Source organism: Hipposideros armiger, unplaced genomic scaffold, assembly GCF_001890085.2.
Source record: "Hipposideros armiger isolate ML-2016 unplaced genomic scaffold, ASM189008v1 scaffold_1576, whole genome shotgun sequence".
Classification (NCBI taxonomy): Eukaryota; Metazoa; Chordata; class Mammalia; order Chiroptera; family Hipposideridae; genus Hipposideros; species Hipposideros armiger.
This window is the reverse complement of record NW_017732926.1, coordinates 61,498-78,785: the sequence shown is the minus strand read 5'-3', so window position 1 is coordinate 78,785 and position 17,288 is coordinate 61,498. Positions and strand designations below refer to the sequence as shown.

The 17,288-nt window shown below is 59.5% G+C and overlaps 3 protein-coding genes across 7 annotated transcripts in view; 1 reads left to right on the top strand and 2 right to left on the bottom strand.

Annotated features, from left to right (window-relative positions):
- PKMYT1 (protein kinase, membrane associated tyrosine/threonine 1) overlaps positions 1-7,079 on the top strand; it is a 20,820-nt gene extending 13,741 nt beyond the window's left edge. For 2 of the 4 annotated variants that reach the window (XM_019634308.1, XM_019634309.1), the window contains 7 exons: positions 2,480-2,987; positions 3,922-4,415; positions 5,110-5,216; positions 5,360-5,532; positions 5,625-5,782; positions 6,648-6,725; positions 6,810-7,079. In XM_019634308.1, the coding sequence (XP_019489853.1) occupies positions 2,637-2,987; positions 3,922-4,415; positions 5,110-5,216; positions 5,360-5,532; positions 5,625-5,782; positions 6,648-6,725; positions 6,810-6,921 (1,473 nt within the window). In that variant the 5' untranslated portion in view covers positions 2,480-2,636 and the 3' untranslated portion in view covers positions 6,922-7,079. Of the gene's footprint in view, positions 1-2,101; positions 2,988-3,921; positions 4,416-5,109; positions 5,217-5,359; positions 5,783-6,647; positions 6,737-6,809 lie in introns of those variants that run through there. The other 2 variants (XM_019634310.1, XM_019634311.1) reach the window with 2 other exon arrangements.
- Positions 7,080-7,084: 5 nt separating this feature from the next.
- Positions 7,085-10,515, bottom strand: PAQR4 (progestin and adipoQ receptor family member 4). Its single transcript, XM_019634312.1, has 3 exons — positions 9,990-10,515; positions 8,460-8,681; positions 7,085-8,307 (listed from the first exon to the last, which is right to left on the bottom strand). The coding sequence occupies exons 1-3, from the start codon at positions 10,153-10,155 to the stop codon at positions 7,874-7,876; spliced, it is 822 nt and encodes a 273-aa protein (XP_019489857.1). The 5' UTR covers positions 10,156-10,515; the 3' UTR covers positions 7,085-7,873.
- Positions 10,516-11,441: 926 nt separating this feature from the next.
- Positions 11,442-15,396, bottom strand: KREMEN2 (kringle containing transmembrane protein 2). 2 transcript variants are annotated; one of them, XM_019634286.1, is made up of 9 exons: positions 15,054-15,396; positions 14,651-14,825; positions 13,851-13,942; positions 13,626-13,750; positions 13,274-13,427; positions 12,566-12,898; positions 12,373-12,498; positions 12,211-12,289; positions 11,442-12,014 (listed from the first exon to the last, which is right to left on the bottom strand). In XM_019634286.1, the coding sequence occupies exons 1-9, from the start codon at positions 15,148-15,150 to the stop codon at positions 11,804-11,806; spliced, it is 1,392 nt and encodes a 463-aa protein (XP_019489831.1). In that variant the 5' UTR covers positions 15,151-15,396; the 3' UTR covers positions 11,442-11,803. The 2 variants fall into 2 exon arrangements, with proteins under 2 accessions (XP_019489831.1, XP_019489832.1); XM_019634287.1 differs by having other exon boundaries at positions 13,274-13,310.
- Between the last annotated feature and the right edge of the window lie 1,892 nt (positions 15,397-17,288).

Genomic DNA, 17,288 nt, shown 5'->3' with positions numbered 1-17,288 from the left:
AGGTTGAGCTGTTGTTCAGCATCTTAGCTGTAGAGGGCAGTGTCACTGGCCCTCATATGTGGGATCCGAACTGGGGCCCTCTGGCATCCCAAGCTAGCTCTTAACCAATGCGCCATGCGGACGGCCAGGGGAGTTTTTATCCATTATTTTTTAGCATATATTTCCTGTGCCTTCTCTTCTTTCTGGTGCATTCATTATGCCTATGTTGGTACACTTAATGGTGTCCTACATTTCTCTGAGGCTCTGTTCTCTTCATTCTTTTTCCTCTCTTCTTCAGTTTGCATAATCTCTATTAACCTACCTTCAAGTTCACTAGTTATTTCTTCTGCCAGTTCAAATCTACTGTTGAACCCCTCCAGTGAATTTTTTCATTTCAGTTATTGCACTTTTTAGCTCCACAATTTCCATTTGGTTCTTTTAATAATTTCTGTCTCATTATTGATATTCCCTATTTGGTGAGATGTTGTCATTAAGCTTCCTTTACTTTAAGCATGGTTTCCTGTAGTTCTTTGAACATACTTATAGTGGCTACTTTGAAGTCTATTTGTTAAACCTGACACCTGGTCCCTCTTACAGGCAGTTTCTTCTGTCTATTTTTATTCCTGTGTGTGGGACACACTTGCCTGTGTCTTTGCAGATCTTCTAGTTTTTTTTTGTTGAAAACTGGACATTATAGATAATACATTTTAGCAGCTGTGGATACTGGTTCCTCACCCCCCTCTGGGGCTTGTGACTGTTGTTTGCTTGTCTATTTGTTTAGTGACTAGCTGAATTGTTGTAATGACATATCTTTCTGCAGTATAAAGCCTCTGACATTGCTCTTCAGAGGGCCCAGCCTGAGGCCTGTGCAGTTACTCTGGGACACCAGTGGTTTTAGGGGGGCTCTCTTTGACTGTCCTTTCCCTGATCATTTCCAACTGTAAGGCTCCCGCAGTTGCTCTGTCTGCTCTATTGTTTTTGCCCTGGGGCATCAATTGCTCCATAGACAGATCCAATTAAATTTGGGCTTCTTTAAATTGTAGCTTTTGAGTTCAATGTTTGAGGTTTGTTCTGACTCCTGAAAGGCTCGTCTTAGCTATCTCTTTCCCTGGTTCTCTCTGGTAACCTAGCTGGCCCATGGTTTAGCTTGTTGAACTAATGGAGGCACCAACTTCCTCCTATTTGCTTACCACACAACCTCCATTGATTTTGAAAGCACCTTTGAACTTGAACTTCCCACACTGTTTCAAATAAAGTCAGTTTTTTGGAGGGAGAGCTTTGGAGCTGTCTGTTTTATGACCTTCCTCTCCCCCAGTCAGGATCTCTGAGCTGCAGCTCTGGAGGTAGAGTCAGGGACAGTGAGGCCATCTCTCTGAGTGACATTGCTGCCTTAGGATGGGGTGGCAGCTTGCCTCTCCCAATGTGGAACCTCCTTCCTAGGAATGAGCTGGGGTTTGAGTGATTGGGCTGCAGTATTCCCAGCCTGCTGGACCTAAGGCAGAGCTCCCACCCAGTTAGTAGGGGCTGGTGGAAGGAGGGAGAACCAGCTTCTCTGCCACACCCAGCTGGAATTTAGCCTCTGCAGCACGGAACTGGAGGTGGAACTCCATTCCATGAGGGTTTTTTTGTGTGTTTTTTTGTTTTTTTAATTGGGGAATTGGGGGAGGGGAACAGTGTTGGGGAATTGGGGAGGGGGACCAGCCAATTTGTTGTTCTTCAATCTTAATTGTGGAGGGCACCAGTCTCCATCTGGCTGCCCATCGGCAGCTTGTGGCCTCTAAGCTCAAGATGCTGTGTTACAATCTTAGTTGCGTGTGGGCATAGCCACCATTCCATGCGGGAGTCGAACCAGCAGCCTCGTTGTTAAGAGCATGTGCTCTATCCACTGAGCCATCCGGGCGGCAGCTCAGCTCAAGGTGCCAAGTTCAGTCTTAGTTGCGGGCAGGCATAGCCCACTATCGAACAGGCAGTCTTGTTGTTAGGCGCATGTGCTCTCACCAGCTGAGCTATCCTACCACCTGTTGGCAGCTCAGCGGCAGTTCAGCTCAGGCGTAGTGTCATTGGCCCATGTGGGAATCGAACCGGTGGCCCTGTTGCTCAGAGCTCATACTCTTAAGCTAACGTTTAACCAACTGAGCCTGGCCCCCGTTCCATGAGTTTTAACATCACAACTATGACAAAGAAAGCAAGAAAGAAAATTCTGGAATCAGACCTTTTTTACTTTGGAATTAAAGATAAGGAAGTGTGGACCTGTGTGAATATATCCACCTTACAGTCTTGGAAGAGGTTGCATATCTTAAGGTCAAATAGAGGTTGTGACAAGGCAGAGATGTATGCGTGGGTGGTCTAGCTCTAGAACCTGCCTTAGTGTAACATCTGCTGGACTGTGGGAGCCTCCAGGATACGGCCTCGTGCTTTTCAGTTTATGTTTCTCTGACCTCCAGGTACAGATGACTGTGTGCAGGCGTGTATATATTTGTCCTCTGCCTTTTCCCGGCAGGTGCTCATGTCCCCCACGGCCTCCATGTTTAAAGCAGAACATGTGTGTGGAATAGACGCGGCTTTCTTCCACAGCCTTTCTGGGGCCACAGGACAAGGCGCTATTTGAGTGGACACACTGTTCTGTGTTATACCTCTCAGGATCTCCTGTGTTGGCCATGCCTGTGCCCACAGAGGGCACCCCAACATCCCTGAGTGGCACCCCCATCCCAGTCCCGGCCTACTTCCACCACGCAGAACCTGGTTTCTCCCTCAAGAGGCCCAGGGGGCTTAGTCGGAGCCTCCCACCCCGGCCCCCTGCCAAGGGCAGCATTCCCATCAGCCGCCTCTTCCCTCCTCGGACCCCATGCTGGCAGCAGCCCCAGCCCCGGAGGGTATCGTTCCGAGGCGAAGCCTCTGAGACCCTGCAGAGCCCTGGTTATGACCCAAGCCGGCCAGAGTCCTTTTTCCAGCAGAGTTTCCAGAGGCTCGGCCGCCTGGGCCATGGCTCTTATGGAGAAGTCTTCAAGGTGAGTGGGGTGACAATTCTCTGGGCCTGTCTGGGAGTGCCCTTGCCTCCCTCGCCCTGCCTGGATGGGACAGTGTTCTGGGCAGCCTGTTCCCCTTGTCTTCTGACAGCCCGTCTCTCCTGGGCTGACAGGCTCCCCTCCTCAGTGCTTGATTTGGCTGCTTTCTTATAACCCCCTACGCAGGGCCCTCCACAGGCCCCCTCAGTGCACACTTTCCCTTTACCCAGAGCCTGGCGGTGGCTCCCAGCTGCCATCTCCTCCTTCCCTGGAGCCAGCTGTGCTGGGGTTCTTGGAAAGCTCTGCCTGGCCCCCAGACTCAGCCCCCCAAGTGCAGTGCACACCCTGCCCCCAGCCACCCCCAGGCTTGCAGTCGCTTAGGCTACACCCTCCATGCCACCTTTTTAGAAAAAATATATTTTTCAATAATTTATATTTCCTTTAAAATGGTAGTTTTCCATACTACATAAAGACATTTTTGTTGTTATTAAGTACAAACAACATAGGCCCCTAGATCAGCCTCTCCTTCCCTTAGGAAACCACTGGGCTTCTCAGGTGGGCATCCTTCTTTCCAGAGCTTTCTCTATACATCTCTAGAGTTGACCCTATAGAGACAAACCCATTTCTATTCTACACAGTGGATCACACTGTCTGTATTGTTCTGTTGCTGGCTTTTTCTTCATTTTCTTATGGTCTGAGAGCCCCTCTGGGTTAGTACTTAGAGGTCCGCCCTGTCTCTTCCTCCCTGGGCCTCCAGCAAACCAGTGCCGGGGGTGGAGGTCTATCTGGTTTTGTTATTGCACATGCAGGGGTGTCTCTAAGGTAGATGCCATGCTGCACCTTCTGCACATGTGAAATCTTTATAGAATCCGCTGGATTGTTCTGCTAAATGGTTGTGCCACCTCCCACCCTGCTTGTGGCACCATCTCCCTTCCAGGTGCGCTCCAAGGAAGACGGCCAGCTCTATGCAGTAAAGCGTGCCATGTCACCATTCCGGGGCCCCAAGGACCGGGCCCGCAAGCTGGCCGAGGTCAGCGGCCATGAGAAGGTGGGGCAGCACCCGTGCTGTGTGCGGCTGGAACGAGCCTGGGAGGAGGGTGGCATCCTGTACCTGCAGACAGAGCTGTGTGGGTCTAACCTGCAGCAGCACTGTGAGGCCTGGGGCACCAGCTTGCCTGAGGCCCAGGTCTGGGGCTACCTGCGGGACATCCTGCTCGCTCTGGCCCACCTGCATGGCCAAGGCCTGGTCCACCTTGACATCAAGCCTGCCAACATCTTCCTGGGGCCCCGAGGCCACTGCAAGCTGGGTGACTTTGGGCTGTTGGTGGAGTTGGGTGCTTCCGGAGCCAGTGAGGCCCAGGAGGGAGACCCCCGCTACATGGCTCCCGAGCTGCTGCAGGGCTCCTACGGGACAGCGGCTGACGTGTTCAGGTGAAGGCTGGGCCCGGGAGGCCCTTCCTGGGTGGCATACAGTCAGCAGAGGGAGGGAAATGCCATTCTATCCCAAAGTCAGGAGGATTTGGCCTCAGGTTGGGAGGCCCTGCCCTAAGAGAGTGGAGGCCCCACCCTCTAGTTAAGGGGGTTCTGTCAGGCTGTCTAAGCAGCAAGCCCCTTGGAGCTGTTCGATTGGATTCACTCATCTCCTTATCACATCTCCAGGGAGGGACTATTATTATGCCATTTATAGAGGAACGGACACAGCATGATTAAGGGACTTGCCTGAAGTCCACAGTTAGCAAGTGGTGAAGGTGGGACTGGACCAGATGCTGGGTTTCATGGTCTATGCTAGGAACCACCACTCTGCCTCTAATAGTCTATCCATCCATATCCACAGGACCATGATAGTAACACTATTAACTATAGTACCTGTCTGGTGGGGGCACCAACAGGACTTACCACAGTGACTTGTGGGCTGCGCTGGGCACTGGGTTCATGCTTCATGACATGGTCCCATCATTGGCCCTTCTGGGGTCTTCTCAGGACCGCTAGCCCCTCCTTCCCCATCTCTCTGGCTCATGGTGAAAGATAGCCGCCCTTTCCCATCCTTTTCTCAGGGGCAGCCTGGGGTTCTGGGGTCTGTGGCCTAAGGCCAATCCTGCTCCTCTTCTGTCCCTGTCCCCCCTAGTCTGGGTCTCACCATCCTAGAAGTGGCATGCAACATGGAGCTGCCCCATGGCGGGGAGGGCTGGCAGCAGCTGCGCCAGGGCTACCTGCCCCCTGAGTTCACTGCCGGTGAGTGGGGGGTACCAAGTCCACCATGAGAGGGGACATGGTGCCATGGGGAGGGAACACTTGTGTAGGAGGGAATGGCTGGCAGTGGGGACTTCTGGGCTCAGGGACCAATTACCCCTGACTTGGCCTTGCCCTGTGGACAGGCATGTCTTCTGAGCTGCGGTCTGTCCTCATCATGATGCTAGAGCCCGACCCCAACCTGCGGGCCACGGCTGAGGCCCTGCTGGCCCTGCCTATGCTCAGGCAGTCGCGACCATGCAGCATCCTGTGGTACATGGCTGCTGAAGCCCTGAGTCGAGGGTGGGCCCTGTGGCAGGTAAGCCTGGTGACAGTGACAGGCTATTCTGCCCTGCTCCCTGGCCCTGGGTCTGCCCAGCCTCCCTCGGCTCCCCCTCCCTGTCTCCACAGGCCCTGCTTGCCCTGCTTTGCTGGCTCTGGCATGGGCTGGCTCACCCTTCCAGCTGGCTGCAGCCCCCAGGCCCGCCAGCTACCCCGCCCGGCTCGCCACCCTACAGCCTCCTCTTGGACAGCAGCCACTCAAGCAACTGGGATGATGACAGCATAGGGTGGGTGAGCGCTCAGGATGGATGGGTGGGGGTGGGGAAATGGGCTGTCATTGTGGCCAACCCCCACATTGAGGTCCAGGCCCCATGGGAATTAGTGGTGAACTGGGACCCCTCCCACAAACTTGGCCCCGTCATACCCCAGGAAGAGCGCCAAGGCTAGTGGGGGTGCAGCCTGGCTTAGTTTGAATGCATCTTTCTTCTGCACTCAGTGTGTGGAACGGTTGCTGAGCAAAGCACAGCAGAACTGGCAGCTTCACGCTTAGGGCGCTGACACACTAGCAAGCAGTGCAAGGGCCACGGCCCCCACTGGGATTGGTAGGCAGTGTAGCCCCCGCTTTTGTTGAGGCTGCCAGTGTCTAAGGACAGTGCACTCTCGGGAGACGATGCCCCCAGAACCTGGCGAGTCCCTGCCCTGGGATGAATTCCTTAGTCCCAGGTGCCTGGTGGCCAAGTAAGAAGCTGTAATTAAGACACTGCTGCAAAGGAAAACCACATACTCCGGCACAGACAGTTCTCAGGAGGAATCACGCCATTAATCCCTTCCTTAAGAAAACGTCATCCCATTGCCACAGGGACACTTTATAGTAGAAACGAAGTGCCAGAAAAACTTCATTTACCATAGGTTCACTTCAAAGCCAGCTCAGTTGAAGCCCATCTTCTGAAAAGGGACAGAGGTGGCCTTTGAATGTGGTCAGGTGGACTTTAAATGTGAAAGTGCTTCTTTCAAAGGGTACCACACATTCATTGTCCCCGACTGTGGTCCCTGCCTCTGTCCAGTGGGAGCCTGCACAGGGACAGGGTTGGTCTTGCTGCTCCCAAGACCTCCTCACCGTGCATTCCCGCCCCCCCCCGACACCCTGTGCAGGCCCTCGCTTTCTCCAGAGGCCATCCGGGCCAGGGCTGCCAGGAGCACCTCCACTCCCCGGAGCACACACACACTCAGGTAAGTAGGCCCAGGGTCAGGGGGAGGGGATGGAAGGCGCAGCTTTCGGATCCTGAGTCATTTATCTCGCTTTCTTTCCACCAGGGATGCCCTAGACCTAAGTGACATTGACTCTGAGCCCCCTCAGGGCTCCTTCCCCTCCTTTGAGCCACGGAACCTCCTCAGCATGTTTGAGGACTCGCTGGGCCCAACCTGAGCTCCAGCCTAGCCTTGGTGCTTTTAACCTTTTAGCCTATCCCCACCTCCTCTTGGAAGCTGGGGTCCCTCTGGGAACGCCAGTGGACCCTTCTGCCTGGCCATGTCTAATAAAAGGTATCTGAAACTTGGGAGCACCCAAGCTTGCTTGCGTGGCAACACAGTGCTTCTTGCCCCTTTTATTGACGCCGCCTAGGGCCCCAGGCCAGCCGACGAGCTGGGAACCCCACACTGGGTGGAGCAGAGATTTCCTGAGCAGATACATCCCCAAAGGGCAGGTGGAGTTGTCAGAGCATGGCACTCATGGTGGAGAATGGGCCCCCAGCCCAATGGGGCCTGGGTCCAGGGCTACTCAGCTCTTTATATCTCTGTCAGTTGCCTGGAGAAAGCAGCAGCAGCACTCCTGCCCCTTGGTCCTGGGATATGGGTTAGTCCTGCTGCCCAAACCCCTCACTCCACAGTCTGGACAGAAGGGAGAAGGGGTGGGCGAGCCTCAGGCTGCTGGGAGGGCTGGCATGCAGGGCCCAAAGACAAGTCAGGAATCGTAGGCTGGTGGCTGGGTCAGGCACCCACAAAGTACCTTGCATGAAGGTGTGAAGAGGGGCCTGGTGGGGTGATGGCTTTGGGCTGGCAGGATTCCAACTGTCAGCAAGACTTGACCCCAGAGCCCCTCTGGCCCAACCTTCACAGGTCACAGAGGGCAAACTGAGGCTCTGAGAAGGAGTGCTTTCCTTTCAGCCTGCACAGGAAGATTGCCCTGGAAAAAGGCAAGGAGGGATGCTGGAGCTCCGAGGTGTGGGTAGGAGAGGTTTGTCCCAAGGGAAGAATGGGTGTACAGGCAAGGGCTCCCAGCTGGGAAGCATCCAGGGAGCCAGCTCCTTGCAGACCAACAGGAAGGAAGCCTGGTGGTGTTGGCCCTAGAAGACTGTGGGCAGGCCAGCACAGCAGGTGGCTCAGTCTGGTGGGCAGGCGTGGTGGGCAGCCCAGAGCAGGTCAGGCACGACGCCAGCATGCAGCTGCAGGATGGAGCCCACACTGAGCAGGTGCATGATCTGGTGTGAGTTGCCCCAGTAGTCGAAGCGGCCTGGTCCCCAGCGCTCTGGCAGACGGGCCACGTTCACTAGCCCCCCAAGCAGTGCCAGCGCATCCATGCGCAGGTAGCAGGGCAGGGAGCCTGGGGCCCCAGAGCCCAGTCCTACTCCCCGGGCCCCAAACACCAGGAGGCGGGCACCAGCCTGCCAACCAAAAGCACGGAGCCGAGCACTGGTGGAGGGGGCGGTGAGGGCCCTCCAACCAGCCACACCCGACAGCATGGTGTAGCCCACCAGGGCAGCTGGGCGAAGCCAGGGCCTGCAGGCCAGGGTGCAGTGGATGATGGGCAGGGCCCCTGCATAGAGAAGAGAGTCAGGAGAGGGCACATTAGTCTGCAGGTCTGCCTGCCCTTTCTACCCAGGGCTCATGTAAGTGTCCCCTGCCTTCCCCTCCCCAGTTGCCCCCCCCAGCTCCCATCCTTCGAGCCTCCCCCTTCCCTTGACTCACCAAGGGTGTTGACAAGGCAGACTCCACACATATCCAGGGCAAGGAGCCGGGTGTACACAGGACTGCCCCCTTGGTGGCACATGAAGAGGTGGTAAAGCACAGAGCCTGCGGGTGGTGCCAGGCAGGCCACACAGTGTGTGCCCCCCAGCCAGCCATCCTTGCCCAACTGACCCCAGGGCATGGTCATTGGCAACAGCACCAGGAAGCCCAGCAGGGCCAGCCCTAGGGGAGGGAGACAGTTATCCATCACACAGCTTCAGCAGAGAGGACCAGGTCATGTCCTCAGAGAGTCCACAGTCTAGAGATGACATGAGGGATGAGAGCAAGACAGATCTTGACAGTGCTGATAGCCAGCCAGCTATCGCCAGACCTGGGACAGAGGCAGGCCCTGGGCTTTCAGGAACTTAATTCAGAAGAGCTCACAATGGTTCTGGAAGTAGAACCCATTATCCCCACTTCCCATTATCCCCACTTTGCAGATGAAGAAACAGTAACCCGTCCCCAGGCGACCCCAGCAAGTAATAGAGAGCCTTCCCTGCAGCCACATCACCTCCCCTAAAAGCAGGGGGCCCCACACCCCCAACCTGGCCACCTCAGTGTGTCAGCAGAAGCCAGAAGTAGGCATGACCTCAAGCTGAGTTCTAAATAGGACATGTGGGCAATGACACCAGATCCAGGGCCATCCAGCTTGCTCATCCCAACTCTATGTCCTCTCTCCTCCATAAGTGACCAGCCAAAGGAAGGCTTTGGGCCTTTCTGTCTTCCATAAGGGGGCGAGGCCAGGCAGAAGGGGGCTGAAAGGAGCTTGTTCCATCTGCCCAGGTACCTCCTCAGTGAGCTCCATTTCTCCTCCCAACCTTGGCATCCTACCCCTCCCTCCCCGCTGGCTGCCCACTCTTGCAGGGTCTGGCCAGGCCATAGTCCTCTAGGAAGGCAGGTACCAAGGCTGGGCCCAGCCTGCTCAGGGCCCCTCTTGCTGGACAGGGCAGGCCAAGGACGGACAGGGCTGTGTCAGCAGAGCTCAACCGGGCCGCGGAGGAGGGGCCTGGCGCCTGCGGGGAGGAGGGTGGGGGGAGGAAGGAGTCGCCACCAGGCGGAGCCCCAAGACTGGGCTGCCCAGGAGGGGGGTGTTAGGGCTGCTCGCGTGGGGAGAGGCTGGGTCCTGGCTTTCCCTCCTGGGCCTCTCCTCGCCTAAGTAAACACCTATCTCCGGGACTGGTGCTGGCGGGGGAGGGTGAGCAGGGCGCCGGGATTACGAAGGGGCCGGACACCAGGCTTCTCCCCAGGGCTTAGGGGGATTAAGCAACTCAGTCCCCCATTCTGCTTTCCTCGCCTGTCCCCGGGGCCCTGCCGAGGGAGCGGAAGCGGGCAGCACCGTCTGGGACAATGGCAGCTTTGTCACCGCGGCTCCTGGCCGTGCCAGAGCCCGGGCAACCCAGGACCTGAGAGCTAGGGCAGTCCTCGGCCTTCCGGCTCCCGGCCCAATGCGGGCAGGGCTGCCGCGGGTGTAGGATGTGGGGCGCGGCTCACCGTGTGTGTAGATGTTGCCCAGCTCGTTGTGCAGGTAGAAGAGACTACGCAGGCAGCCCGAGCCGCTGCTGGCTGGCCGGTAGCCGGTCAGCACGAACTTGTTGAACTGCAGGTGCGGCGGCGAGCTGGCCCAGTCCAGCAGGCGCGGCCCAGCCAGGAACGCCATGGCCCAGCCGGGCGCGGGCTGTCTGCGTTCCTCTTGTCCCCGGGCCTCCTCCTCAGTGGGGCTGCAGCAGCGGGAGGTTCATCGCGACGCCAGCCCACCATGTAGTGCACAGTTCGCGCAAGCGCCGGCCCTGGGGTCCCGGCTCGCGTCCCCTCCGCGCTGCGCACGCGCGGGCCTGGCGCCCCCGCGCCGGGTGGGAGGCTGGGGACGCACCGGGCGATGGAGCGCAGTGCGGCTCGCTCCGCTGGGGCGGGCGCGCCGCAGGGAAAGCTCGCCTCGGCGGCAGTGGCCAGCTGTCTCTGCAGCCGGGAGGACGGGCGCGGCCGGACGCGGGCGGGGATGCCAGGCTCCGCCCCAGCTGACCGCCCCCTACTATCCCGCTAGCGTTTCGCGCGCTGGGCCCCTGACGTAGATGCTATGAGGGCCAATGGGCGCGACTGGCGGGGAGGCCCCGCCCCGAGACCTCCCAGGCCTTCATCTTAGTATAATATATGCGAACCCAGCCTCATTTGCATGGGGTGGCTGTGGACTTGGGACCCGACGTTCTGGTTCCCGTGACTCTGCCAGAGTGACCCCGGCATCTCGCGTTCTCCCGCAGTGCGTGCCTGGGCTTTCTGCGCGACCCCCAGGTCAACGCACCTTTGGGGACCCACCCTTTCCAGCATAGCCCCACCCCGCAGCCCAGGCTCTGTCCAAGGTACTACTGGCCCGGGATGTTCGGACGGGTCAGGTCTAGAGCCGGGGCACCCCTACTCCAGGGGTGATCTCCCAAGGTACTACTGGCCCGGCTCCCCGGGAGCGCTGCAAGGCGCCCTGAGATGCCCAGGCCTCTATGGGTGTGCGTGACGCGCCCGGCGCCCTGGTAGAGGCCCTACCCTTCGGGTCAGGCTTCTTCGAGCTTGGGCTCCACCAAACTTGCTCCCTGTTATGGCCCATAGATGCACCTTTGGCCTCGCCCAAGACTGGCAGGAAACGGAGGGGAAAAGAAAGGGCAGGAGGGCAGGGGAGAAAGGTCGGTCCCCGCCCTTCAAACTAAGGCGGGCCCAGGAAGGTATCCCTTCTGCTTAACCTGATTCACAGCCAGCCTCCTCCTCCTCCCCATCTCCGGGACTCCGCCCACCCATCCTTCCGCCTGGGCATTTCAGGCGGTTCCCAGAAACTTTGCGTAGAACGCCCTTAATTTGTATGGACACACCCAGCCCTTGGCTCCAGTGTCTTCATCATCAACATAACTCTTCCCACCACGTTAGAATTTACAGAGCCCTGTACCAAAACAGGTCCTTTATTCAAAGTCTATGGATAGTCTTTTGGCTACTTTTGTTGATCTCTCACATTTCACTTAGGGCAGCAGTCCAGGACCATCCCAAGAGGGGCTCAAAGACTCCTGAAATCAGAGATGCCGTATCAAGGTCTATGAGGAGGGGAGCTGATTCCTCCTGTCCTTTGGCTTCCACCATCTGGACACCTAGAATCAGGCCAAGTTCCCAATAATAGCATTAGATGCTTTCTGTCCGACATCCGGCCTGTGAGAAATGACCAGAGACCGAGCTGCCCTTTAAAAAAGTGGAAGGCCAAGGTAGAGTGTGGCACAGCGTCTCAAGTGTCCATTCCACTGTAGGAGGGTCCAGAGGACCTTGGAGGTCCCAAGTCAGAGAGCAGAGATGAGCGAACGCAGGGAACTCTGGCTGGAGGTGCTCATGGGGCGGTAACTCGAGGCTAGACCCTCAGCCTGGGGGACCCCGGGGGAGCAGGGCAGGGCGACACCTCGAGGACGGCGGTACCACACGGCCCAGCTTCTCCAGGAGCCCCGGGAATGCTCCAACGCTGGAGGACCTTTCCCCGGAGCCAGCAGACAGCTCCTAGACAGAGAATAGACGTCAGCTGAATCCCCAACTAATCTCACCCCCAGCATCCTGCTTCACCAGCGATCCCAGGCTCGATTTCCTGTGTGGACCCAAGGCCTTGTCCCTCAAGAACCCATGAATTCCTCCCAGCTCCGTTCCCTTCCTGGGTCCCCAGCTTCCCACCAGGGTCCCCGCGCCCCAGCGCGCGCACCGTTGGCGCAGCAAGCGCAGCAGAGACAGCAGCAGCAGCAGCAGCACTGAGACAGCCATCACCATTGAGAAGACCCGGGCTGCGGGAACACGGGTGCGGTGAGGACAGGGCTCGGAAGAATATGCTCCCCAAATTCCCTCTCGCCTCGAATGCCCTCCTCACCCCCCATCGCAGCTTCCGGAGCCCCAGGCCGGGGGCTGCAGCTCACGTTGGTCCCGTCGGGAAACGCTGCAGGGGTCTGGGCCGAGCCTTTGGGGGGCGCCCGGTCCTCGGTGGCGTCCTGCAGCCCTGCGGAGAGGGGTGTGAGGCAGAGTGGTGGGGGATCAGACCTAGGGGGGACTCGGCGGGGACTCACCGCGGTAGGTGAGCGCAAAGCCCTGTGCATGGCCGCGCGCGTCGCTGTGGAAGGTGAGCAGCAGCGCGGCGGCGCGCAGACGCAGCGGCCCCGGCGGCGGTGGGAGAGTGCCGTCGAAGACGCGGAGCAGACTGCCGGAGGCGGCGTCGCGCAGCTCTAGCCTGTCGCGCGGGTCCGCCAGGTCGAAGAGGCGGAAGGTGAGCTCCAGGGATGCGCCCGGCGGGCCAAGAGCCCAGCTGCAGTTCCGGTCCGGCCCGTACTCATCCGGAAAGTCCGGGGAATAGATGACGCCCTGAGGTGCAGTCCAGTTCCCCTGGCAGGAGCCCACTGACACTGTGGACCGGGCTGGTGGTCAGAACCCGGAGGCTCGCCGGCTTCACCTTCACGGGACTGGGCTCCATTCCTCCCAAGTCCCGCTGCTTCCCAACCAGCCCCCGCCCCTAGGCCGGCTCACCCGCACCCTCCTGCCCCCTCTATAGGTTTACATTGATCCCCTCCTCAAATCCCGCTCTCAACCCCAGACCCCGCCCTAGGCCTGGAGGTTCAGCCCTGTTCTCTCTTCAGACCCCAGTCCTCTTCTCAGGCCTCGCCTCCAGCCTACCGCCTCTCCTTCCCACGTTTCGCCCCCTAACAGGACTTAGTTAGCATTCTGTGTCCCACCCACACTCCTCCTTTCACCCAGGCCCCTCAGCCCCGTCCACTCCTCACCTTCGTAGATGCCCAGGCGCCCATCGCCACCGCACAGCTGGCCCGGGTGGCCGAAGCAGATCTGGTCACAGTCAGTGGCCGGCGCTGGGCGTCCCCGGGCCAGGTCGCTTTCAGAGCCACAAAAGCAGGCGTAGCCAGCCTCCACACCCGCGAGCTGGGAGCATAGACTGGGTGACTCCAAGGGCAGGGTCTGGGGTAGGGGTAAGTTAGTGGGAGCCAGGGGTCGGGCTTAGAAGTGGGAATTGGGCTGGAGGTTCAGAAATCAGTGTCAAGGTTTGGCGTCAGAGTTGGGAGTTGATTTGGGTCCTGAGGTTAAGGTCAGGGGTCACTGGTCTGGGCCGGTGGGCAGTACCTGGTAGCCCTTCATGCGGCAGAAGCGAAGGCACACCTGGACCGTGAGCTTCGTTGAGGTGCCACTGGGGCCACTGAGAGCCGGGGGTGCCCCTGAGTCCACGAAGCAGCCCAGATAACCTGGCACTGGAGGGGCCGGGGAGTCAGGCTCTGTCCGGTGCCTCCAAAAGTAAACTTGACTCAGGCAGTCCAGAGCTCCCACCGTTGTCCAGCTTGGCCTACTCACTGTGACACGTGGGGATGTCGCAGTAGCGCCAGTAAATGCCCTCCTCCGTCTCAGCGACGTAGCACCACGGCTGCACATCACCATCTGGGTTCCTGTGGATGGGAAAGAAGTGGTCCGGATCCTACCACCCCAACGGCCACAAATCCAAGGCCCCACCCCAGGGCCTATTCGCAAAATGGCCAGCGTGTGTAATAGAGCTCCTCTCCGTTCTGCGTGTGGACTTCTGAGTGGGAAGTTATTAAAAGGTCCTAATGGTCTTCAGCTGTTGCTAGGACGTGACCTCACATATGTGGACCTTGAGGCCATCTGTAGTGTTTGCCCCCAACTCCGCCAAGGGCCTCTGCCAAGTGCTTTGCTTTAGACCCCTGCTTTAAAGCAGAAGTGGTGACTCCTATCAGCCTAGAAGTGTTCTCCCAACTCAGCTCGGTCCCTGCTGCTCCAGACAGCTGCTGTGGCTCTGAACCCCCAATTCCTCCGTCACTGCTAGTGGATGCCCCTCAGAGAAGTTGTATGGCATGAACCCGGCCACCCAAACTGGCCGCGGGAATGCCCCGGCCTGATCTGAGGCTCTGCAGGAGTTGATCGCCTTAGTCCGGACACACGTCAGAAAATGTTCTGAGCGCCCAGCCCTGCCTCCAGCACAGGCTGGACCCAGTACCCGCCCAGCGGAAACCTCCGCTCAGTCCACACAGAGCCCCTGCCGCAGGCCTACGCCGGCAATAGTGCACCCAGCCCCTACCCCAGCACAGGCCCCGCCCCCAAAGGTCCCTTCTCAGGCCGACCACGCCCGTGGCCCTCACCGGCAGAAGTTGTGCGCGCCCAGCCCCCAGCGGCCCTGGGGGTCGCTGGCGCTGCTGTAGCTATGCTGCTGCGTCTGGTCCCAGAAGAGGCATGGGCGACCGGCCCCCCTCGGGCCGGTGCGGTTCTGGTGGCCACGGTAGTCGGCGCCGTTCACTTGGAAGCACTCGGACAGGCCTGCAAGGCGACGACGGGGCCTGGGGAGGTCCGGAGCCTCACCCGACATCACCCCCTGACGCCAACTCCAGCCCGGCTCCCCAGCCAGAGCCCCCGGCGCCCGCGGTGCCCTGAGGCTGCTCAGCTGCTCACGCCACATGCTCTGCCCCCTCCCCAGGCTCAGGGTCCTAGGCGCGGAGGCGAAGGAGGGAGTGGTAGTCAAGGCCCAGTTGCCCGGCCAAGACTCACCTGGGTTATGCAGGCTCCCGGCAGAAGCCCCGCGTGGCGGCAGCATCGGGAGGAAGTGGAGGAGAAGGAGGAGGCCGTGCGAGGCCGGCGTCCTCATCGCCCCCAACCTAGCAGAGGTCTCTCTGGCCCGAGTACGACCAGTGCTGCCCCAGGGGTGGCTCCGGGGTCTCCCAGGAGACCTGGGGGGCGTTGTCCTCTGACAGTGCCTCTTGGTCCCACTCTGGACAACGCACTCCGTCCGGGGCGGGAAAATATCTCTCGGGGGTATTTGCCTTCCAGGATTTCTGCCCCTGGAGGTGTCTCTCTCCCCCAGTCTCTAACTGAGGGGGAGGTGTGTGTGTCTCTGACCAGGGGCGTTCTCCGTCTCTGCCTCACTGTGGTCCGGGTCTTGCCTTGACATTCACACCCACCCCCTCCCGCTGCGCCTTGCTCTCTGAGTCTCCCTAGCCCAGGTCTCTAACACGCTGGCTCCTACCCGCTTCGCGTCCCTCTGTGGGTCCCTCCCCCTGGGTCCCTCCCTCTCCCCCCAGGCCGGGAAGCCCCGCCCGAGACCAAAGCAGAGGCAGCAGGTCCAGACGCCTTCCACGCCCGCCCCAGGACCCTCGGCGTCCCGGCGCGGCGCGCGCCTCTCCGCTCCCTTCTCCTCTCAGGACCGGTTCAGGCTCTAGTGGGACTGTGTGGAGGAGGACCCTAATGGGGGAGATACAGGACCCTCTCCCGAGGCCACATGCCCCCGGGACACCCCTTCACGGGCACAACGGAATGAAATGTACGCACGCGCTCCCTCTCAGTCAACCATTCATTGTCAGACGGTCACACGCACACCCTCTTTCGGATCCTCACGCCCTTTCAGAGGTCCCGACGCCTCTGGCCTGACGGAGGAAGTGCCGCTCCGTCACCCCCCCGCACACTCGAAAGAGGCGGGAATGGTGGACGCTCAGTCCCGGACAGGCACTGGCAGCTGGTGTCTGGAGAGGAAGGCAGCTGCGCCCTTGGTCCCAGCCTGTCCCCTTCTTTTCTCCCCCTTTTCTCCCTGGGACCCCCCTAGCCCAGGCTCGCCGGAGCCATCGCCACACGGTGGAATTCCCCCAGTGGTGCCCCCCCACACACACACCTGGCGGGGGAGGGGGAGGAGAGCAGGCCCAGGCAGGCGTGGGGGGAAATTCCCCACCCCCTCCCCCTGGGCCCGAGTCCTCTGATCTCCCAGCGCCGCCCGCCGGCTGCCCTCAGGGCTTGGGGGGAGGCCAGCGCAGGTGCGTGGGAGGACGGGGGCGGGGGCATGAGGAGGAGATGGGTGGTGGCTGGGGGCCCAGAGTGCCACCGCTTCGCCCTGACCCCTTGCCCCTTAGCCCAGCCTTCCTACCCCTCACCAGACCCACATCAGGTTGTCCACCCTGGGAGGATAGGTTCCTGCCTTGTCAGTAACACCCCTGCCTGCAAGATGGGGGATGCAGGAAGGATTCTAGAAAGGCCGCTGATGGTTATGAGACTAGAGACCTCGCGGTTAGTGCCTCACACACAGGCTCTTGGGTCTGGGAGCAGGTGGCGCACAGGGGAGCATTCGAAGGAGGTGGGCCTGCTGAGACTAGAGGCTGGTGCCTGAGTCGCCTCCTGGTGGGGAAGAGGGGGGAACCGGGGCACAGGGGTGGAGACCAGGCTGGTCAAGGCTCACCTCCCAGTTTCCTGGCCCCACGGAGCACTTGACTGGGATTTTCACCTGGAAACTGGGAACTGGTGACTGGGCGGCCACCCTTTGATCTTTGTTCCTCCCTCCCAAGAGCACCATGGCTTGGGAGGCTCGGTGGCATGGTCCCAGACTCTCACCAATGGACAGCATCCTAGGGCTGCAGGCCTAGGCCATGGTCTGGGCGATGGGGGTGTATGGGGAGCCTCACCTCCGACGGTCACAACTTGCCAAGGAAAAGTGAAGTGAGAGACAGGGACAACTAGGACCCTACATGCAGAATGGGGATCAGTGGGGGTGGGGGGAGTGGAGGAGGAATTGGCCCCTTCCCTGATGGGAGTGTGGACCAAAAAGGACTGTCCATTTTGTCCACAGTATTTTGACCCCTCACACCCCACTGCCTCAGTCTCCTGCAAAGGGGGTGTCAGATGAGAGGGAGGGGGTTCTCAGTTCCAGAACTGGGGCTGAGATGAGGGGCAGTGTCCCCACTGCAAGCTCTAATCCCAGATGGCTCACAGAACCTCCAACTAAGGAAGGCCTGGGCTCTCACT